Source organism: Botryllus schlosseri, chromosome 5 (genome assembly GCF_051294905.1).
Source record: "Botryllus schlosseri isolate E-star chromosome 5, Bs_hap1, whole genome shotgun sequence".
Classification (NCBI taxonomy): Eukaryota; Metazoa; Chordata; class Ascidiacea; order Stolidobranchia; family Styelidae; genus Botryllus; species Botryllus schlosseri.
In genome coordinates, this window is record NC_137240.1 from 22,472,269 (window position 1) to 22,497,092 (window position 24,824).

The window sequence follows — 24,824 nt, forward strand, 5'->3', positions numbered from 1 at the left end:
ATAAATCACAGAGTATTTTTTGAAAATTTTTGCAATTTTTTCGCGCTGCGCGCGAATTCACGTAGCCATTTATCTTTAATATTGGGTATTGGGCCATTACCGCGCCACGACCCACCAAGACATGCAATCAAGTTTTAGGCCATACAACATGCGACTCCAAGAAGTGTGCCAGAACTATCGGCAGCGAGAAAACCTTGGCCGAAAAGGTCTATGCCCTTATGCTGAGCGAAGACTTCGTTATACATACAAAATACATATAGGTTTAATTGTCCAGGCGCCTAAATGACTGGCGCCGAATGTTCCTGTCTTTGCAATCTGAACCTCACAAGACAAATACCATCCCGCTGGGAAAAAGTTTATGCCAGTGAAGAAATACCAATTTGAAATCGTGTGCGTCTCTTAGTCTAGAAGGCCACGTTTGGGCGAATCTATATTTTTTGATATAGCAGACTGGAAGTCACGAAATAACATCATGTAACGAAGTCATATCAACGGGTCCGACCGCCCGAAGATGTTTAATTATTATTTACGGGCCCTCCCGTTTTCAAAACACTTCACTCAGCTCTACCAGTAAATCTAATTACGTGAGTAGAGAGAACAATATATTGATAGCATAATATTTATGCAATCGCCGATCTGATTGACCGATTTTATCATAAATTATCGAAAATTTTCGCGCCTCGCGCTGGCTCACGATACAGTACAGTTGATTTCGTGACAAACGCGAACAACGTGATGGGGGGGGGGGTCGTTTCATCACCCTATGGGAGCACAAGACCCACGTTTTTGGGGGCCTGAAGAGGTGCTGTTTCGTTCCTGCCAACGGGTATACGCCCGAAGATGTTTAATTATTATTGAGTGCTCCTACCTTTTCAAACACACCTTTCTCAGCTCTACCGGCAAATCTGATTACGTGAGCAGAGTGAAGATAAAAATTGATAACAATATATATGCAATTCCCGATCGTACTGACTGACTTAATATCATGAATTCTAGAAATTTCCCGCGCTTCGCGCGCTTAGGCAACAAAAGCTGATTCAGTAAACAAATTCCCAGCTAATATGATAAATAGCGATAAACAGGGTATCACCGGAGGGGGGTCGGTCTATAACCCTATGGGGGCCCAAGACCGAAGTTTTTTGGGGGGCCTGACGAAGTGCTGTTACGGCCCTGTATATAACCATAATCAAAAGGTCTGTGATCGATTTTTTGACAATTCCACTGTTTGCTAATATTGCGTTGTTGACCGAGTAGAGTCCACGTGATCCCTGATATACTGAACATTACTAATATGCATAGCGCTGATTATAAACCATCATAGTGAGAAACAAAGGTATGGATTTTGACCTTAGAATCCTGCCTGCGACCCAAGTTGGGTCTGGTATGCTTGTGGTTATATGCCAAGGGCTCGTGCTTTTCTGGATACAGGTAATGTATATTGGTCATGCCAAACTGGTACAGCACAGCATGCAAAATAGATGCTGAGCACAATCCTGTACGATCAGAAGATAGTATGTGGGCCGACCAGGTAGTTTACATTAGGACTCTGAAAAAAATATCGCACCCCTTTAATGCATTTTTATATCTTTTTATATCGATGTCTGGTTTGATTCAAGCATTAATCGTGATGCAACCGGTAGTGATCTAAGATTCATTAGGAAAATGCTAAGCTATACAAGCGAATTGTCTTTTTGCGGGTCTTATCAGCATAGTCTGTGCCAGGGTTGTAATGACTCGAGTCATGACTCGACTCGAGTCCGACTCGAGTCACGTTTTTCAGATGACTCGACTTGACTCGAGTCATTTTCTCAAAATACGGAAATGACTCGACTCGAGTCAATTTGTGTATTGACTCGACTTGGACTCGAGTCATTGCGCATGACTCGAACCAAGTCATATGACTCGAGACTCAGAAGGCCAAGACCGACGTTTCATTGTAATTTCGAGGAATAGTAAAGTAATCACACTATTGGGATTTCGTCTATTGGCACTGGTACTTGAAAATTGCGTCCAGAAACTGCTAATAATAGCGAAAATTAGAATATTATAAATGTGAACCATTCGAAATCACGAAACAGAGTTATAAAAAGTGGATTTAACAAGCCTTTAACTGTAAACTGGGCAGTCAACACAATGACTTGGACTAGACTCGAGTCATAATACCATGACTCGGAATCGACCCTCTGCTCGGTGACTTGGACTCGGACTTGACTCGGTGGTGAATGGAAAATGACTCGACTTGACTCGAGTCAAAACTATAAAACTGAGATTGACTTGTGACTCGGAGCCTTGTGACTTGGTTACAACCCTGCAGTGTGCATATCTTGAGGACTTTGACAGCACTTACGGCTGGAGACGTTTTACTGTAAGAATCCGAGAAGTACCAAGCATTAACAGCTGATTCAGCCAATCCTTACATCATTAAAGGCTGCCATTATATACCACGACAAGAGCCTAATAAGCCTAGAGGAAGTAGTGTCATTGGTAAGTATAATATTTGTATTCAATGATAGTACTTGCCTTCTGAAACTAGAAATTCGTTCGCCACTTGCATAAGCGCCTTTGCAATATTTATTCGCGTGATTTTGTTCTTTCCCTCGATGAAAACAAGGCCTGCAGGCAGGCTACAACGGTTTCCTTCAAAATAATCCAGTCATGTTTTAAAAGTTTTTAGAAGCATCTGTTCTTAGTTCATTATGTATTTTGTAACTCATCATTGTCCTGAATTAATCTTAAATCATCATCTGTGGACCAACCTATAATGCGCTTACAGAATCACCGCCGTTAGCAGACTCCTTGAACAGCTGATCAGCAAGCCTCCACCGTCACGATCGTTGATGCATATCCTACTGTACAAACTTATTTAATTTCTAAATTGCCCATAGCCTACCGATACAAATATTTTGCCGTCTTGAGATATTTTGTTACAGCATAGTGTCCTATATGGTGTCGACACAAGCAAATCTTACGGCTCAGTGAAATTGGTCTACGTCACACTTGTTATTTGGCTGAAGGCAATTTAACGGTAATTTTAGACCGGCTTGCCGAGCATAAATTTGATAAAACAGATATCAATCGAAAGCTGCCGCTGTACTGATTACGAAAATATAAATTTTATTTCGCTCGTGGCCCTGGAACCCCCATAATCATCCTCAAATTTTTCATTGTTATGGAGTGACCTAGTGACGCAACAATGCTGGCTGGTGAAACGGTTGCGCGACTAAATTTGAACTAATATTTCAGGGGGCCCGCGAAGACAAAAAGGTTGAGAACCACTAGAATAGCGACTATCTTTTATCTCATCCACTCTTTTCCGCACACACAGTGGGATATTTGATTTCGAGCATTCATCCGTTGCATATATTCGAAATCCCTCCAAATAACAACGTTTGAAGCAACCGTCAAATGCTTGTCTAACTACGGGTCTGTTCGTTAATCGTGTTCCTCATCTTCAGCATTTTTATTTATTAGTTTATGCGTAACAGACAAACACCACAGAATTGCTGTACACGACAAATAGGTAGCCGAAATGGATAGGTAAGTGGTAGGGAACCTTTCTCGTCCGAAGTGCCATATTGACCCTATAATTTCCATTTCAACTCCCAAAGAGCCATACATGTCAATCAACTACTACGTCATAATTGAAAAATCGTGACGTCATGGTAGCTTCAGTTACATAGATCTTTTGCAAGTTATATGTATTGCACTGAGAGGCATGTGATATTTTTCTAAGCTCAAGACAATTACCATTTAGATTTCCGACAGACGTAACACTAAAGTAGGAATCTACATTATACACGGTTGTACAGTGAATGCATCTTTTGGTGTTGCATGGCATTCCTGATGACTTTGTAGTCTGGTTGATAAATAATTGTTGGGGCTAGGCGTCATACAAAATTTGAGACTTTCTTCAGTCATACGAAATCGTAGGTTCGTCTTGATGCTAATCTTGAATGCAGCACCTATGATTCGTAGGGGGAGCCAACCATGGTCACTATGCAGCAGTAGGCCTATACAGCAGTGCCTCGCCTGTCTACTAGATTTTGAACATTTTTACTATCAAAATCACGCAGGTAGATCAGGTCGACAATATGTATTTGAAAACTGCATTGTGATGCAGGCGTCGGCATTTCTCCTATAGTCTCTTAGCTCAATCAGCGTATCGTGCAATCCAAGATTTCGTGGTAAATACATCGAATTTGTGAGTGATATTGATCGCCGGCGCTACAGCAAGTAGATTTGAGGATTTTGAAAAGGGGTTCGGAGCCCCTTACCCCGAATATGCCACTGTATTAACCTCTCAAATACATGTTCATAGGTCTACTGCCACAAGAATAATTATACTGGTCGTGTTGAAAATTTAATAACAAGTTGCTGCAATATTGATAAATTGAGAACAATAATAAAAAAATTCGCAAAGAGCCATATCTTATGCGCAAAGGAGCCATATATGGCTCGCGAGCCATAGGTTCCCGATCGCTGGGATAGGTGAAGTAGAAAGATTGTAGACTCAAAATTATGCACACAGACCAAACACCAGATGGTTATGAAATAATAGCGACTATCTTTTAGAGCGTCCACTCTTTTCCGCACATGTCATGTGATATTTGACTTCTCGTATATCTTCGTTGCAGATATACGAGATCCCTCCAAAGAGCAACGTTCGAAGCAACCGTCAAATGGTTACCTTTAGCTACTGATCGGTTCCTTCATCGTGTTCCTCATCATCAGTATTTTAATTTGATACTTTATTCGTATCAGGTAAACACCACATGACTGCTATAGACGACACATATGTAGCCCAAACGAGACGGTAAAACATATGCTAAAACACCTATCTTCGCCCATAAAATCAGTAACGGAGGACGGGATCATTCCAAATTATAGTCCCAACACTATTAGACATATTTAATGGTAGCATCAAAATACGGAAACAATTAAACTGAAAACATAATGGTCGATACGAACTATATCGGCTATAAGTAACAGTCTGTCTTCACGAGTCATTACACGTTTTATTCGTCCACTCAAATCAAGTCAAAAAAGCTGCCGAAAAGTAAGCGTGCGAGCGTCCATAGAACGGCGGGAAGACTAGTAATCACGAAATCACGGCTCATGATAGGTTAATCAGCTGTGCTTGAATGAACACAACCGCATATGCTAGCTGTGTGCTTCTACTTGTTCAAGAAGTTTGCTCATGGCAATGATTCTTTAAGCGCATTGTAGGTTGCTGCTATAATACTAAATTTCGGCACCTGCTCATTGAATTTTTTAGTTTTAAATGTAGGTTGCGATCATGACCGTAACAGCACTTCGTCAGCCCCCCCCCCCCAAAAAAAAAAACTTGGTCTTGGGTGATAAGCCGAGCCTCTGGGGGCGAAACCTCAGTCTATACGCATTTTACGGCTATTTTTCAGCGACATTGTTATTCTAAAAATCTCTGCAATTTGTGTTGCTGTTCTAATAATGCTTATGGTTTGCCATTGTTGTTTTAATATTATTTTTTGTCATTTGCCTTCGGTCTTGAATACAATACCTCCCAAGAGAGATGAACTTCAGTTACACTGCTTCAAGTTAACGGTTTTTTCTCTGTGTGCTACCCTTGCTACTTCCTTCCTATGCTTGCTAGAACAATTTTCGATTCATTTTTCTTTCGTTCTGTTTCAGAGATACAACTAATGATATTCTGGTGTAGAACTATTTTCAACGGAGTTGTACATTTGGGATTCTTCGGCAATGTTATTTAATAGTCTACCTCGACCGATATGGATGTTTCGGATACTTGACGAGAGTCTTCGGATTATCTCGGAGTCTGTGATTGAGCTCTTCAGAGTCGGAGCGAGATTTCTTCAGAGACTGAAGTTGTCGGAAGGATTCGGATTCTCGAAAAGCACTATCCGCTCATCATTGGTAATTACCAGCAGTGATGAACATCGGACGAACTCGGATAGGGTTCGAACCGTATTTTGCACAAGTTTAGGACAGTCGGATCGGATTCGGATTTTATAGCAGATTTCGTTTCGTATGTTTTTGTATGGTTGTAACTTCTGCTTCGGATATTTTTAGATAGTACTGACCAGACGTGACTTTTGAGTTCAAGTCAATGGAAGATACCGTTCGCTCGATAAGCAAACACGGACAGTAAACACGTTCTGATAGGACTGGTAGCATTCTAAAGTTGTTCTGTTAAAGGTCCAAGCAAATATAAATCAGCTAATTCTAACTTTAGCCTCTGTAAAGACTACTCTGCTCAGATGTGCAATTAGGATTCTATTCGGATTTTTCCAATTTTGGACGGTATTATTCGGATGCACATAGATTTTCTGTTGCGATTGTTCTAATTCGGACGGTTGGTTCCTCAGAGAATCGAGCTGTCGGACGGATTAGGATTCTCATAAATCAATATCCTTTCATCACTGACTACTAGTCTTTCCGCAGTTCTATGTTGAGTGTCACGCCCACTCTCCGGCAGCTACTTTCAAAAGCGTTTAGTCAAATCTTAACGACTTTCATATAAGCTTATTGCAGGATCATTGACGTTTTTTTTAAATCAATAATCTATATAAAATGAGACATGGATACGTATTATTTTTAAGATTTTCCAAATTTTGGACAACCGTACAGGACACAATAAGCATATCTCCATATGGTACTGGAGTATGGCTAGCTGCTGGTGAAATTTACGAAGATAGGTCAAGTAGAAACAGGATATGTCGTAACAGCAAGTCATCATGAACCAGCGTACGAAGTAATTTATGTAAAACTTTATTCAAATTGCAGACCATTCGCTAAACAAATTTGCCCACTCGAATCAGAAGTACCCTCGTAAAATATTTGTTTGCCAATGTAAAACACGCGATAAACACACGGTTTCTCGAAGACATAACCGACTGTGAATTGTGTTTGCTTCACTTCTTCAGCACATTTATGCAGGCGTACTGCGACTAGTGTCTGTATTAACGGCGTAGCCACAGATACTCGTCTCGTTGTAGGCTACATACGGTGATGTAAAGTGGCGCCTCGTCCTATATGGCAACTAGGGCATTTCCCCAACTAAAATTATATTCTTTAACAATTATTTAATAGACGCAGAGCAATCAATATATTCCGAAATCACGGCTAAATTTCATTTTATTCTTGTGCTTCCACTTGTTAATGCCTATGTATAGTGAAGTCTCCGCAAAAATCAAATTATCTTCTGTTTTTTCGCTTTGTTAATGCTAGTCGGGGCATGCCCCGGTAGCGCTCATAACAAGCTTTCCCCTTCTGTTTTCTCAAAACCGCTCACAATGAAGAAACTGGCAATGAACTCTGCCATTGGCAGGCATTTAGCTGAGCATGCTACTTGCGCCAATAGGCTACCTATAGTGACGACGGATTCTCAATTTTCGGTAGGGGCCGCACACTTTTCCACTTGTCCGCGCTGGAATCGACATTCATTAAGATCCATCAACCACGCTTATGCCAGCAGAAGGAACGTTTGCTTCAGATAAAAATCGGTCACTAGCTGCGCTCGCGGTTTGTCTGCACTTGATGTTGTTTTGTTTCTATGACGTCACAATTCGCTGTATGCAATGTAGTTATATGCAAGTTTTTGAAATTCTCTTTATGCCGACGATTACCCCTGAAGAGTGTTGGCTCGAAAAGCTTCGGGTTTTAATATATTTGTAATATGAATATACTATTAAAATGTATAATAAAGAAACTGTGATTTACTCTCTTTATTTATCAAGTTACCGAGCAAGCCGGGCAAGTTTGCGATTTGCCCCGCCTGTGTGGTGTAACAGTTGTAACTATATCTGAACTCTGTTACCGTCCTATGCGTTGAGTCGACCTTTGCCGGTATAGGTCGATCTTGACGGGTCGATCTTGACGCACCATGATAATTATTGAAACTTGTATGTTATGTCGTTCGTGATGGTGGTATTTAACACTGCCTAAGTTTCAGGGTTGCCTCTCAAGGATTAAGGTAGTAATTCATTTCCGAAGTTGAGTGTGTGCTGATAAGCCAAGTATCGCAAACATGTTTTACTCAAAGTCGGTATTGGTCTCCATTGATTTTGACGATGTTCTAGCGAGATCGGTCATGAGATTTGGCAGGGTATATGTCTTAATTTTAGTATCGAACGCTGTGCCAAGTTTTAAGTTTGTTACTGAACTATGTGAGTGGTAATTTAGTTTCCTAAGTAGAGTGAGAGCTGAGTCGTCATTTATCGCTAACAGATTTTACGGAAAAGCCGGTCATTGGTCTCTATTGATTTAACGATGCTCCATACCTAAATCTCTCATGAGCTTCTGCATGGTATGTCGTGATTTTAGTATCGAACGCAGGGCCAAGTCTCAACGTCGACACGCCCTGATTAGGGCAGCAATTTCGTCATCGAGATCAAGTATGGTAGAGATGTGCGCTTATCTGATACTTACCTATACCGCATTGCAGATTTCGCGCAAAAGCCGGTATTGGTCTGTGCTAATTTTAGCTGAATTTCATACCGAAATAGGCGATGATATTTCGAATGGTATATGATCTCAAGTAACAGTTTACTAAGTTTCTCTGTTTGAAATCAAATATTTATTTAATTTTATGTTGTTCACTGTCATTTTACCGCGAACTTGTAGCCTTCAATCTCGTTTCTAACATTGTCAATTGCGCTATCTATTTCGTTTCCGATGTCGACTAACAGCCAGTGTTGGGATGACTCGTATCATGACTTGACTTGAGTCAGACTCGAGTCACTTTTTTCGTATGACTTGACTATACTTGAGTCACTTTGCAAAAATGACTCGACTTGACTTGTCGTTTCAAAAATTTTGATTAATTCGTGACTCGGAGCAAAATTTACCAGTCAATCTCAAGTCATAACAGTGTCGGCCTTGACAAAACATTGCATCAGAATCTTTATCGTACAAATGCATCTGTATTTGTCCTATAATTCCCAGCAGACAAAGCGGCGTCGATGATAAACTGTAAGGCATATCTTGATGATTGTATTGGTATCGAATGTTAACATGGAATGGGAACAGTAGCTTTCGATCAAGACCAGATTCAGTAAATTCAGCGCGATCTTCTGAGACCAGGCAAAAGTCGTGACCCAAGGTTGGGGACCATTACAACACATAATAGTGCAACATATTATACTATGGGGCTCTATTCTAGCAACAAACACGGTATACAAACTTTTTTTCCATATACTCAGAATTGCTCGAAAGCCGAACGAATGGGCCCCGCGATCAGTATGTTCAACACCCCTGGATGGGGGCTATTTGAATTAGCTGTGCGATCACAGATATTTGCATCATCTAATATAATTATATATTTTTCCGGAAACCTTTGAACTGCTTTCCTACTTTTTTAACGTTCTCGGATTATATTATAATAATTATCCATATCACACACTACTAATGTCCAGTAGAGCGAAACTGCTACCGGGCAGTTATATGTGGCGTATGAATATGTTCAACATTTGCGGTCTTCGAAGATAATCTAAGTGTAAGTATTTATTGATAACAATCTCAACTCTCGACAGAAATGTGGTGGAGGACGCAATATTTTATTATTTTCTCAGCATTGCTTCGCAGGCTGGATCCGGGCCCATTCATGGGACATTCATGGTGTAAATGGTGTTTCGATATGATTGACAATTTTACGTTGGGCCGATGTTTTTTTTATATTATTTCTGGGCTGACGACTTATGGCATGGCCTAATTTCGTTCTAGACTTGGTGTGAAACTCTGCTTTCGCGACCAGAGAGTGAGCAGGGACATCATATTAACGTCGCCAATTTCTGCTACGTCATCTATACCAACCTTTTTGACCTCGCGGGCCGGTAAAACATCAAAATGAATGTTGCGAACCGGTGAAAGTTCATAAGTTAAAATTGACCCTAAATTAAATGACGACAAATGCCTGTCACTTATTGGATGCCGTTTAGATAATGGATATTCATACGCGAAGTAAAATTTTGGAAAATCGGCAGCCGGTACCAACCGGATGCCTTTTGATCCTAGATATTTAAACGTCGTTTAATTGAAGCTCCGGCTAGGCGAAGCTGGCGAAGTACTGATTGTGATGGTTCGATATACTTTGAGAGAGATGTGACTTTGCTATTCGCTCTGGCCTTTATTGTACTACCAAGTGTCGCTTGATTGTTATGTCGGAATTCAACGAAATTTGCTCAAAAGTCTTCGTAGCTTACACATGTATCTTGTTCGAAACGAGTTTTATACAGTTTCTTGTAACTCTTGCACCATTGTGACGCACTCCAAAAGCAGAATAGTGACTCTGTTGCGACACTATACGAAAAACAGTCCCGCACTTCTTAATCAATTTGTTATTTTGTTGTTTTGACCTGCATGGTGTCTCGACTATATCGGTCATCAAACTCATTTTACACCAATTCTATATTCTTCATTATGATTATGTATTACCGACTAAAGTGCAGCACGGTCCACCTCCTGGATTTTTAAGACACCACTTATTACGCCAAACCCGTGGCGAGGGGCTGCCTAGATAAACCTCCAATACTTAGGTACGAATCGCGGAGTCTACCTCGGTAGGACTAGAATTGGCAACCCTTTGATGCTGCAACTGTGGGTCGAACCATTGCGTTATCTCGCCACAAAAAAATCGTTGATTTTTTCTCTAGTGGAAAATCGCGCAGCTTCCTGCATTTCAGCATTGAGATATAAAATTCTAATATATCTGGCGGACCGGCACTGGTCCGTAGACCGGCGGTTGAGAACCACTGATCTATATAACCACCACCAGAATAAAATATGTTCATTAAGATTATCTTCTTCTTATCATACCAACATGGATGTACTATCAACAGCAGTGAAGAGTGTTCGATGTACATTCTGTTCTCTTTATCATTTATTAGTGTTGGAGTACATGCGATACCGACATAGTATAGTATTATAGCATTGTACCATCATAATTACACATCTATTTCATATATCCACGCATTTCGAACCACCAATTTTCGCCTCACTCCATAATCGTAGAACCTGAAACATTAACAGACATCATCGAAAGGCTGTTTAGTTGTGTTGTTGTCATCTGTGGTAATTTAGTCGGATCTATTACAATATTTAAATAACATTTATAGTAACACTCAAATCCGCAATTGTAATATTAAGCGGCATGGAGATTATGGTTACGATAACTCGGAATGTGAGCTGCGCATGAACGCTTGAGTGAGTTCTGGCGAAAATATCTCGAAAAAGAAAAAAGTCGCTACTGAATCTAATCTAACGACGTCAGGTCATATTGTATTCTATTTTGTTTGTTTGACATTCATGGTGTTTGTACTATATTGGTCGTTTTACACCAGGGCGATAGTCTTTTATTTTCTATTTCAGTATTTACCGACTTTTAGTACGACCTACTTCAACGCTATTATAAGATACCGCTTACGCGGATCACGTGTAGAGGAGGAGCCTGGATAAACCTTTAACAATTAGGTGGGGATTCTGGAGTCGAGCTGGGTCGTACTCGAACCCGCAACCCATTGATGTCGCAGCTGTGGATCATACCACAACCACAACGCTATTTTGCCACATTGTTGTTGTTTGTGGTATTCATGGTGTTTGTCGATTACTATGGTCATTTACCCCAGGCCAATTTTCATCATTTTTATTCCGTAGCACGGCCCATTTCTAGGTTTTCATATAGTACACCACTTATACGGATGAGATGGCGAGGAGGAACCTTGTGTGGGAATTCTGGAGTCGACCTCAGTCGAACTCGAGCCCGCAACCCAATGGTGTTGCAGCTGTGGATTACAACTAAACTATCTCGCAACTCGGCAAAACCCCTATTGCATATAATAGTGATGACAGCATCCATAGATGGGATTAAACCAAACTCGTTTTACAGACACACCGAGGGCAACTCTCGATTGAGGCAGGCCGAGTTCGAATGAGGGTCCCAAATTATCTCTTGAATAAACAGGAATTATGAGTATTTCATGGCATATTTGTGGGTAGCCACACCTCTTAAAACTAGAATAATTTAATTGATAAAAATACAGATCTCTGCGCCTGCTATTGCCGCGCCACGACACACCAACACATATTATCGCGGTATGTTCGCGGAGACCTTCGATTAATGCGTATAAATGTCCAATTGCCCATTTTTCATATTGGCACCCAAATAGCTCGGGCCAAATAGTTCTGTCTGGGCAATCGCAGAATATGATAGATCCAGTGAATAAATGTCAACTTAGAATCATGTACGACTCACGGAAGAGGTTTTTCTTTCAGTTTGTCTGGTACGTTTTGGCATTCCAGTATAGAGCAGGGCTCCGTAGCTGTATAATTATTTTAATATTCATTTACCATTAGAGAGCCCTAAATTTTCGAAGCCAACCATTCTCTCAGATCTATCGATAAATATAATAACGTGGGCTGCTAGAGGATCAACAAGATATGAAATTTCTAAGATTATTGACAAAATCCAGCCCCCAAGAAGTTTGCAGATCACTCTTTGGGGTCTCAAGTCCAGTGTTTTGGGGGTCTATGATAGGGTTGCCATACGTCCGGAATTCCCCGGACATGTCCGGAATTTCACTGTTCAAACTAGCGTCCGGGAGGAATTTCTAAAATATGCCAAATGTCCGAAATTTGGACGTGGGCTCATAATTTTTTTCGTAAATCAGCATAAAAACAATATTGTTTGGGAATATTCATGCTGATGTATGATATATTTCTTCGCGCTGCGCGTGATTTACTATCACATTTATTGATTTTAATATGGAGACTACCACCCTCGCAAAAACTGCCATAAAATATAAATAAAAACGACATTCATTTAATGGATTAAGCCAAATTGTAATCGCAATTATAGAAGAACGGTATATTTCCAGAGATCGTTAAGGTCGTTTATTTTGGGTTGCTGAAATATGGTAACCCTAGTCTATGATGAAGTGCTGATTCAGTCCTGATTGCCAGGGCACACTTTAGGTGACTGACGTCATAAGTGAACAAAAGACAAATATGTAAACAGATAAATTGGCATGTATGGAAAACGATGATCATGTATATTTATATGTTAGACCAGTGGTTCCCAAACTTTTTCGGTGTGAGGGCCAAATTTAGAATTTCAGACTACGGTCGGGGCCGCACGAATACTACGGCTATGAAACGGACCCAAACAGTCATCATGGGTATTTCGGAGTAGTTTTATTGCCCTGGCGAGATTTCAAAACTGTACACTGTTTACCGCTACTCATCTGCTGCATTGGGTGTCCGTTGAGTGAATCAGCTTTTCTCGTCTAAACGCGCGAAGCGCGAGAAATTTCTTTAGTTTCATGACTGAATCGGTCAATATGATCGGGAATTGCATGTATTGCTATCAATTTTCATCTTGTCTATGTTCACGTAATCTGATTTACCTGTAGAGCTGAGTGAGGTGTGTCTGTATAAAGGTATCGGCCCCCTCAATAGGAATTAAACATATCCGGGGATAAACCCGTTGGCAGGAACGTAACGGCACTTTGTCAGGACCCCGGGCTCCCATATGGTGACAAACTGACCCCGCATGGCGTTGTTCGTTTTTGCCACGAAATTAAAGTTGTACTGTTTATTGAGACAGCGCGACGCCCGAATATTTCGATAATTCATGATAAAATCGGTGAATAAGATCGGAATTGCGTAGTTGTCCTCTTTGCCCACGCAATCCGATTTACCGGTAGAGCTGAGTGAGAGGTGTCTTGAAACTGCAGACCCCGTAAAATTAAACATCTTCGGGCGGGCAGACCCCTAGGTATGACTTCTTCATATGATGTTATTTCATGACATCCTGATGCCTGCTATATCAAAAAATGTAGAATTGCCCAAACCTACTAAACTGGAAGATCACACGATTTCAGATTGGTATTTCTTCACTGGCATATAATTTTCTTTCCTGCGGGATGGTATTTGTCTTGTGAGGTTCAGATTGCCAAGACAAGAACATTCGGCGAAAGTCATTTAGGCGCCTATATGGACAAATAAACCTATATGTATTTTGTATATATAACGAAGTTTTTGATATTTCGAAGTTTTTGGTCAGCATAAAAGCAGTCCTTTTTATGCCAAGGCTTTCTTGCTGCCGATCGTTCACACTTCTTGGAGTCACATGTTACATGGCCTAAAACTTTTGGTTTGGTGCGTTGTGTTGCGGTCATGGCCAACGCTGATATGCCCATTTCTATAAAATCTTGCGTATTTTTTCTTGGGGAGAGTACCCCAATAATCAAGATATGCGGCGAATTGAAATCGCGTCCAGCGCGAAAAATTTTTAAAGAAGTTGCATAAATTTTCAAAAAATACTCTATAATTTATGCCAATTCATGAAATAATTTTGGGTCCCCTTCGAACTCGGCCCCCTCAATTGGGGGGTTTGGGGTGCGGCAGTTACGGCCCTGAATATATAGGACTACCAATTATGCTGCTTGTAACGGACTAAGCAGTATGCATCTTGGCGTATTCAACCGTGAGTCACGTGATGCACATCTAGTTATCATAGGGTTACCATACGTCCTCTTTTAAGATGATTTGTCCTCTTTTTTGATTGTTTTTAAAGTGTCCTCGGAGGACGCCAAAATGTCTTATTTTTTGAGATTTTGGTTACATATAGGGCCAAATTCGACTGATATACATTAAGTCAGCACTGTAGGAACGCTACGGCGGCTATTTCGGAGCTGGACCGGTAAGTTTCTTTTTCAGTCAACCACCTGTTAATGTGAAAGAAAAACTGTATTTTCCGGGAGTTGAGCCTCTTTTTCTTTTTTAGTCAAGCGGCCACGAGGGAGAGATTTTCCTCCGGTTTTGAAAGTTATCAATACCTATTTATATCTATAGCTACTGCTCGTTCAACTGGAAAGTTAGGGCGCATAGCATTGAAACAGCAGTGACATAACGTTAGCAGTCTATACTCAAAACTTTCCTGCAATTCTATAATTAAAACCACAGAGGTCAAGTCAAGCAAGAGTATTTTATAAATATATATTTTATTTTTGTCAATAATCGATTTCCTATTATATTTTGGGGGCCGCAAGAAGGCTGTCTGGGGGCCGCACTTGGGAATCACCGTGTTAGACGAAAATTTTGATAGTGAAATTTCGGACATGTCCCGGAAAATTCTGACGTATGATCGCCCAAGTGGAGTTTAGATTTGTATTCGCCAAAAATCCTCCATGCACCAAACATAAGCTCACTTTCAAAATAAATACATAGAGTATATGTATAGACGCACCACACCACCATGGTGACTAAGTCACTGCTCTGGACTGCATGCGTAATTACCTTTATGGCATTTTATTTGAAAAAAAACTCATTTTGAATTCTTGGTAATCAATATTAGGGTCGCATACACCTTTAGCAGCATTATGACGTCTAATCAAGCTTTTGCAGAATTTTGCGGCTTACCAGTACGCTAGAAGTTTTATGTTGCAGTAAAAGGCAATTATTTGGTCTACTGTCAGCCGTCCCAGGTGTACAGGGTGCAGGGCCGTGGAGTCGGTAAATTTCACCACCGACTCCGGCTCCGACTCCGACTCCACACATTTTCAATATACCGACTCCGACTCCGACTCATGGGTCTTTAAACGTACCGACTCCGACTCCCGACTCCGACTCCAGCATTATTACCAATTTACTTCGAAAATTATATGCCACATTGTCGGTTGAATGACTATCATACAACCATTAAACATATGCAAACATATGATTAACGGTGGCATGCTAAATTGTTTCATTGTGGAACAGCTCGAATTATTCACTATGCAGTTAACATGAAAGAAAAATTTGCTAAATATCCTTCCTTTTTCAAGTTTTTATAACATGGACTCTCTAATATCGTGAAATGTGTGAATCATTCAAATATGGCAGATATCCAATCCTGTATAATAAAAATGTAGATAAAAATCCAAGTGTAGCTCTTGTGTATGATTCAGCAACTAATAAAGAGATTGAACTTACTAATTTTGTCATTGCACACTATCCTGATCACAAGCACACACACTCTTACTACTAATAGACATTGGTCACAAATAGAATTTAGTTAAGTAGTCAAAGACCATAGCCTATGTCTAGTCTACATGTACTTAATCAAGTATTCAAGGATTGGGACTTGCAGTCTTTTTTATTCATTTGTTCAACCCAAACAGCTAAGCTACACTACAAATATTTTTAATTTTGTCCAGTGGGAAGCATCGTTTGGTCATATTTACGTCATTTTTACAATTTTACAAAACCAGCCGATGCATTTGCTCTGTCACAGTATCATGGTATAATTCCAAAAATTGCATCAATTTTGACTGCATCGCGAAAACGTATATTGCGATTTTCGTCCCCTGTGCAACAGAGTTGTAATTTGCAAGTAATGTCTAATTTTATCTATATCAGGGGTGGGCAACTTTTTCGGCCAAAGGGACACATGAGATTTACGAACCATTGCACGGGCAACTGGAATGTTGATAACCTTTTTCTAGTCGTCCGATAGGAGCGAACCGAATTAGGTAACATTGCAAACAAGACTTATATTAATACGCTCTAAAATTGATAACAATATGTCATGCAACTGTGCAGTGCGGAATCATGCCCTGTCGCGCGAAGCGCGAAATTTTTTGGCAAGATAATGACTGAAATATATCAAATATGTTGCTAACATACATTGGGGGTCGCATCAGTATACCACTGGGCTCATTTGGCAAGGACAGGAATATTCGACGTTTAGACATAGCAAAATCGACGGTATCAGTGAACATGCCTCTATCATTTTGTGCAAATGTTTGGTCGACGATGTCGCAGCGAGTGCACAAGCGAAGCCGCATGTTGGGCGACACGTTATCTCCTAATTGCGAATATAGTTAGACTCAATTCTGTGAATAATAGGTATTTATAATTTTCAGAAGGGGGCTCAAATACTGAATGCAAGAAATCTAGTGACAACGAATCATGCGAAGTACCGAGAAAAATTTCAAGTCAAATAAATCTGCTATGAAATATTCTACTTTATGGTCATATACGAAGATCTGGGGAAAATGTGGCTGGCCCCTGGATACGTCAATGCGTCAGAACTCTTGTTTTAGTCATCATCAAATTTAGCGTTCATGCTAATCAAATTTTGGTGGGCCTTGCAATTCTACCTGAAGTCATAAATAATTTCGAGAATTACCTCGCAGGCCACACCTAACCTTCTCGTGTACCAAATTTGGCCTGCGTGCCACGGGCTGGCCGCACCTGATCTGTATGGTCATTAATAACAGTGATTGGTGGTACATAGAAATTCTATTGAAAATTCTTCGAAAGCAAATGTTTTCATGATATAGAAGTTGGAGTCGGAGTCGGAGTCGAAGTCAGGGTCATTCTCACAAACTCCGACTCCGACTCCAGTCAGTATTTTCCGACCGACTCCGACTCCGACTCCAGCTATTATAGTTTTCACGACTCCGACTCCATCAAGCGAAAATTACCCAGACTCCGACTCCGACTCCACCGACTCCGCTCCGACTCCACAGCCCTGATAGGGTGTACTCAAAAAAGCGAGTAGCTTGTCCGTAACATGTTGCATATTACTCTGGTTAACTCAAAATTTGCTACAATATAACGACTTAATGTAAAAAAATACATGGGCCTAGTTAACTCGACTTCCGATCAACTACAACAATCATTGGATACTTTACACTTGCCGTCACTATCAATCCTAGGCGTCTTATTTTATGTCAATAGAGCGTCCTTATCAAACAAAGTCTCACGAAATTTAATGGGGGTAGGGGGAATTTTGAAGGGGGGGGGGACATAAGGATTTTAGGATGTGGAGAAGAAAGACTTGACAAAACTCAGAATTGGGAATAAGGAAAAAAGGTTAAGTACCACTGATATGGAAAAAGCAACATATTTACTTTCGACGAAAGAAAATCCTTCCATGCGTCTCAGTTGTCCGTCAAGCTCGTTTACAGCTTTACACACATAGGCCTACATGCCAAAATCATCGATGTCTAGGTACTTGAGGACTAATGTTGAGCTGCTGATTCCACGTTTCTGATGTGGCACGTAGGTGCCGTCTCGGTACCAGGTAACTTTCGGGATTGGAGTCCCTGATGCAGAGCAGTTGATATTCAGATTATTGCCCGGCTCTGCGAACGGTTGCTCTTCAGAAACTGACACATCGCGGACAGCAACTGAAAAACAACAACAACGTTAGGTATTCGTTGCATGACTGCTAACCGCGAATATGTAATTTCCACTTAAATGACCGCTTGTTGAACTCATTATGGCAGTTATGTTGCACGGCCGCTTGTGGCTTATCGTTGCTCCGTTGTATATGATCCCGCGGTTAATCAGTATTTTAATTTCAGATTCCCAAGATATTTCGCAATATCAATACAATTTGCCATCTTGTAATTATCGGGGGCAATGGCAACTAATTGCCGATCGACCCATAGCATGGCTAATAGGGACGGAATCAGCGAATGTGACACGATATATGGAATCAGTTACAGTGCATTCGCTGCTAGACATCAGTATTGACTAGATATAACATCGGCACATATAATCTGTAGTCATACCCTGCTCGCATATAAATGGCATTGACTGAAGGCAATCGGAATAGGACAATCCATCGTCCGACACACTGATGCAGAAATTTCCATCTCGATCCGTGTACACCCAAAATGGCGTTATGCTTGGGCTGGAAATATTTTATTCGAGATTACTGGCGAGCAGGACGAGAGAGTCAGAGAGAGAGTGTATAGCAAGACAAGTTGGTGTTCCTCGCTTATCTCTAAGTAAAGCATATGCTTTAAGACGGTGGCCCTGAACTGGCTGTATCGAGTGAATTCCTTACAACGACTTTCATCACTCATTAAAAAACTGATTTTACATAAGGTAGAAAGAGAGAAAGAAAGACACGTTTCAAGCGCGCTAAAGCAGGTTTTCTAAAACAGATTATCTTATCAGTGTCCTAATATATTTACAGCATACGGAGACGGGACAATTCACCGATATATCAAGAACGAAAATGCAGGCAGATGCGACATGTTTTTGTTCTGTTAAGGCAGAAAAGCAGCCTTTTTCCAGGCCCTGTTACCTGGTAGCCTACTTTTGCGGTGTTGTGGTATCGTCATATATACTGGCTTGCGCCTACAATGTTAAATCGAAATGTCCGAGTCAACTGGTGCGGCGTATTTGCGATTCATGTATCCTCCAATTACCAATAGGGCTTTCGTTCTGTTAACCTAAATCTATTTTTGGTAAAATATATTTTTTGATTTAGCTGTCATCAAAGCCAATGTATGAATTATGTCAATATTACTGATGTCATGATCTAGCGATGTCAAATACAGAGTCACATGGAAAAAGCATTGTCAAACTTTTGAAAGAAAAGCTTTCGTACTGATTTTATTTCTATTTGCTTTAATTGATTTTACATACTCTCAGATATGGAATCGACATAAGTGAAAGCACTTCCGACTATACTGGTCGTTTCGAGCATGGGGCCACGAGAGATCACAAGAGCGAAATGGGATAGAGGATTCTTGTTCTTCATTAAGCCGTTTATTGAATGTCAGCCATCACTTACTTATTCAGTTTCACGAGGAAAGTCTGAAATTTCTCACGATCATGCAGTACTGCTAGTCTAGATTGACGCCTTTTGCAAAATTGCTCAGCTTGGAGATAAGATCTCTGATCATTGTACCCATCGTATACGGTGAATGCACTGTTTTCGTATGGTATAGACTTGGTATCAGCTGAAAGGAATGAAAATAGGCTTTGTGTTTATCTATGCATTTGGTTGTTCGATTTTATAATTTTTCAAATATATCTAACACTCACACAATGTTTGATATTAATTACTGGCTATTAGGGCTGTATTAGAAATTCATCTGGAGGAATATTATACATAATATACTGAATCGTCCGAGTTTCTTTATTAATTGAGAACCATTAGTTGTTTTAAGGTTCTGCAGAATCCGTTTTCGGCAGTGGTTCACAGCCGGGGATAATTTCCCATTTGGGGGAATTTTGTAATTTTTAGGGGGGAATTCTGCTTTACAATTGTAACGGATTTCCAAAATTGTTTGAACTGTCAGATAGTCGAGTAATTATTACGGAACGTTTGCTCCTTATGTTTTTTTTTTTGAAAGTATGTTCAAATGCTATTTGAAATCTCTTTTTTACATAAGAATCCCACCTTCTTTTTGAACTAGTTCAGATGTTCTGCAGTTCGCGAGACAATTTTTTTTGCGCCAGCGACGGCCTCTCAACCAAATATATCCTAAGCGAGCAAATGTCGTGCAGAATGTATCGCAAAAAGTATTTATTTTATATTTTTATGTCAACATTTTCAGACAGTGACAAAATATTTCAACGTCATCGATTCAAGTCAAAGAGATCGCTAGTTAACTTGCTTTATTTTTAGTGAACAGGTACCCGATCGTAAAAAAGATATGTTAAACTTGGTGTAATGCTTCCAAACCGGAATGGGCGTCCTAAATTGCAATGAGCTCCAGCTGGAAATCTGATCACGTGTATGCTATATAGAAGTATCAATATTATTGGCCATATGAATACGCAAACTTGAGAAAAAAATCGTGCTACCAGTAAATCAATGCAAATTGATTTTTCACAGCAGCTATATTTGCGATCGGTGCATGGTAAGCCATGGAACCCGTTCCTGGTGAATTAACATGACCATGACCACATCTATGAATCGCGTGACACCAGACTGAGTTCGCTGCGGGAAGGATATGTGCGTGCGTGTGTGTGTTTATGTTTTTTTCGCGGTAAATATGAACTTCAGTAATCATCGGGCAGATTTCCACTAAGGAGGGAATTTAGGCTCATATTTCGTCAAAGGGACCCACGAGATGAAAAAGGTTGGGAACCACTGGTGTACGGCATTATACGTCTAATAGCGCAAAGTTATCACGAGTAACCGCTCCACGTTTTTTCAATTCTCATTATTCAAAATGTACCATCGGTCATTCGATCCTGTGATTCATGGTTGTTATTCCAGGCACGGAGTAAAATTGCCTGAGTTAAAAAATCGATAGACACAAATATTTACACACTTCTATATCATTGTATGACTATAGGCGAGTGTCAAGATAAGGAACATACATATTTGACAAACGTATCCCTGTTCATAAGAGCAAGGGCGGTCATTCCAGAAGCCAGTTGACAATATTTCGATGCAGTCCTCCCCTTCATCAAAGTCATTTGGTTCACTGTCGCGCCTAAAAGCAGTCAATTTTTACAATATAGATGTTTTAAGTGTTACTCAAAATCGGGCGGTGACATCAGCACTTCAGCGACCTATGTTTACGTATGCTATAATCCCTCCGTATAAATTACCAATGAAAAACTCTCGGTGATTTTCATGAATTCATTCTGGGGGCAGTCAAGGCCCTTCGAATTGCATAGAAATTAATTCCAAATTCGATGCAATGACACAAAGGTTCCTGAATGAAAGATTAGCAGTGAAATAGAAAAAGCGTTTTAAGGCGCTGAAACTACAGCAAATAGCACTGGCCAACAAAATAAAAATAATTATTTTAGGCAGAACATCTGATAGCCATTTCTGGGGTTTTTGAGGTTGCTGATTACGAATATCACATTAGTATTGCCAAATTGACTGTTTGTCAAAAGATATTTATACCCCCAAAAGAGCCTAAAATTACTGTATTTACCCTTAAATATTTAACTTGCTAGGAAGGAAATCGTAGTTTTTCATAATTTTACACTGTGCATAAATAGATAATTGACCATAAGAACCCTCATGTCATTCTCAGTCATTCTATCAATATTAACATGACATGATGCGAAATATTTGTTTGTCAAAAAAGCAGTCTGGAACGCCTAAAAATTGTATTTTGGCACAACGGAAATCCATATTCTTCTGTATCAATTGGTCATTCTACCAAGATTAAAGAGGAGTATAAAACTATAAATTTCGTCCTTGCAAAGCTTAACTGCAATACTCAAATGCGTCTCATTTCTCTTGACTGGTAAATGGATAATTTTCCGCTGAGTCAACAAAGTGGGTATACCTAGTAACCCTATTAAACGAGAAGCTTAAATCTGGTATCTGGTATATTCGAATTCGAATGAAAGATTCCAATTTCACATTAGGAAGGAGTTCACTGCATGTAATTTCTCCGAAGATGTAGCAAATAAACTTTTTAGATGATCACAAAGCACCCAATTACAAACAGTGGTCCGAAAATTAGTAGCTGCATATCGAAAACTTTAGCACAAACATGAGCATAAAAGTTCTCTTCTTGTTTAGTCATTTTCATATATTTCCTGATCATCTTGTTGATTAGCAAGGTGAGAGGTTCTACCAAGACATAAAAACAACAAAAGAAAGATATCAGGGCAGATGAGATGAAGAATTGAACATATTATGGCAAACCAATACCGGGACCTTTCGAGAAACTGCACTAAATAGCTTACAGGCGAAAATCCTAGAAAAAACAAGTATGCTTTGGAATATCTAATATTATTATATTCCAACTGATTATTTCAAATTTACAATAGGTGGTCAACGTAAAACTGATTGAATTATTGCCACGTTATTTGATTATCTAGGTAAATACCTATTATATACATGACTGGAGTTTATTTATGTACATGATATCCGTGAAAGTCTGTAACTATGATAAATCTATTACCCTTAATATAGCGTAGATTGAATTATTAAACTTTATGTACGACTGAGCGGATTTTATATCTATTCATTACCGCGAAAATGGGAGATTTTGGTCAAAATAGCCCCATGGGTTATCTCCACAACAAGAGCCAATTTGAAAAAAACTAAGGTCATATTCGGAATCAGAGGCCTTCAGAACCCCCAAAACCACTCTTACTTCGTTTGCCTAAAAATATGTGTTGACCAGTGTAGTTTATTAGGCTCTTACTATTTTGAATGGCAATTGAATATGCTTTTGTGTATCTGGGCTCCTCATCGCTAACCTCGCTGCGATTGCAGTGTATGAAAAGAACAGCATGAAGGTGAGTCGGAGTAAAAACGCGGCAGCAAAAAGACTAGATACGGACGCACGAAAACCATGAAAACAGATTGTGAGAGAGCACGCGAATGGAACTCGTCCGTAATCTGACCTCTAAAGATGAAATTAATGTGCGGGCGCAAATGAACAAATGTGTTGATAAACGCCAATGTTGTGAATAAAACAAACGAAACTAATTCAATATGCATTTTCTGGTGACTGGCATTACACGCTGTAGATGTGTGGCGTGAATGGGTGCTTCCGCGGCTAACTTGCATATATGAGGCACCATTGTCTGTTTTTGTGTAAAATAATAATTTCTTCCAGTAGGAAAACGTGACCAAAAATCGCAAGTTTCATGGTTGATTTCGCAAGTTATAAAACGCATTTGTCAGTTGATCGTCGTTGAGGAAGAACGTGTACGATAGCAGTCGAGCCGTGAGAACCGAGAGTAATCGGTAGTAAACGCCGTATTCAAGCTTTTAGGTACTGTCTGTTGCTGTTGTCGTATATTCGCCGGCACAGCAGCAGACACCTTAGACACATAGGTAGGTGACTGTAGCATGGTCATGGTCGTCAAAATAGAGAATAGAAAGCAAACCAAGTGGGGTAGAGGGACCTGGAGGAACAACACGGCCCATTTTCAAAACGAAAACTTCAGGGCAACAGTCGAGGACCTCTACAACGAGTTAAGTCTTCGTAAATGTGAACACAACAGCCTAGGCGAGTGGTGGGATCATCTGAAACTCACGATAAAACAAACCTCTATAAGTTACGGCATAAACGAAACGAAGAAACGCTCCGAACATCAAATACAAACACGTCAAGAACTAGAAAACCCGAACATAACACCGGAGAAGAGGGAACAGATAATCAAGGAATTGAAAAAGATCGAAAAGGATAAAATGAATTTTCTTATGACACTTCACTACAGAGAGGAAATAGAACAGGGAGAAAAACCCAGCCACTACTTCTACTCTAAACTGGAGAAGAGGAAAACCAATAAACTTATCACTAGCATAAAAACGGAAGAGGGCAGGAACACGAAAGAACCATCAGAGATACTGAGTACCACGTGGGATTTCTACAATAGCCGTTGGGGACGAGCCTGCGACGGACCGAAAGAAGAGAGACAGAAATTAATCGACTCCCTACCAAAGAGCCTCACCAAAGAACAGGCAAATATGCAGGACGATACTATCACGCTAGAGGAACTGAAACTTGCCGTTTCGTCACAGCATAACAACCGGTCACCGGGGCCAGATGGAATAACGGCCGAATTCTATAAGACCTTCTACTACTTGATTAAGAAAGACTTACTTCTACTCTATAACAATGCAATCGCATTTTCGGGAATCGCAAAATCCTGGGGTGAATCTGCGGTAAAGCTAATATACAAAAAAGGCGCCCCGGAACAGTTGGAAAATTGGAGACCTATTTCACTCACTAATGTAGATTACAAAATACTTACCAAAATTATCGCAAATAGGATGAAGCAGGATATGCCGGACGTAATCGGACAGTCCCCAAAGTCCTCGATTTCCGGCAGATCGATGACGGACGTACTACGTAACGTAAATGCGACGAAATACTACGCTGCAGAAAAAAGAACTCCACTGGTCATCGCGAACTTTGATCATAAAAAAGCTTTCGATATGGTTTCACACAAATATCTTTTCGAAATAATGGAAAGACTGAATTTCGGGGCTAAAATTACTAGACTAATAAAAACGATATACCAAAATTCTGACAACACAGTGTACCTAAATGGAGCCCCCACAGAAAAAATCAGAATAAAGAGGGGACTCAAACAAGGGTGTCCCCTTA

At 40.2% G+C, this 24,824-nt stretch overlaps 1 protein-coding gene across 1 annotated transcript in view; it reads right to left on the bottom strand.

Annotated features, from left to right (window-relative positions):
- Positions 1-17,892: 17,892 nt before the first annotated feature.
- The window catches only part of LOC145439415 (uncharacterized), a 90,346-nt gene continuing 83,414 nt past the window's right edge, over positions 17,893-24,824 (bottom strand). Inside the window, exons 3-6 of the mRNA XM_080316894.1 lie at positions 21,109-21,224; positions 19,568-19,736; positions 18,555-18,676; positions 17,893-18,167 (exon numbers count right to left, since the gene is read on the bottom strand). Of these exons, the coding sequence (XP_080173020.1) occupies positions 17,962-18,167; positions 18,555-18,676; positions 19,568-19,736; positions 21,109-21,224 (613 nt within the window). The 3' untranslated portion in view covers positions 17,893-17,961. The remainder of the gene's footprint in view (positions 18,168-18,554; positions 18,677-19,567; positions 19,737-21,108; positions 21,225-24,824) is intronic.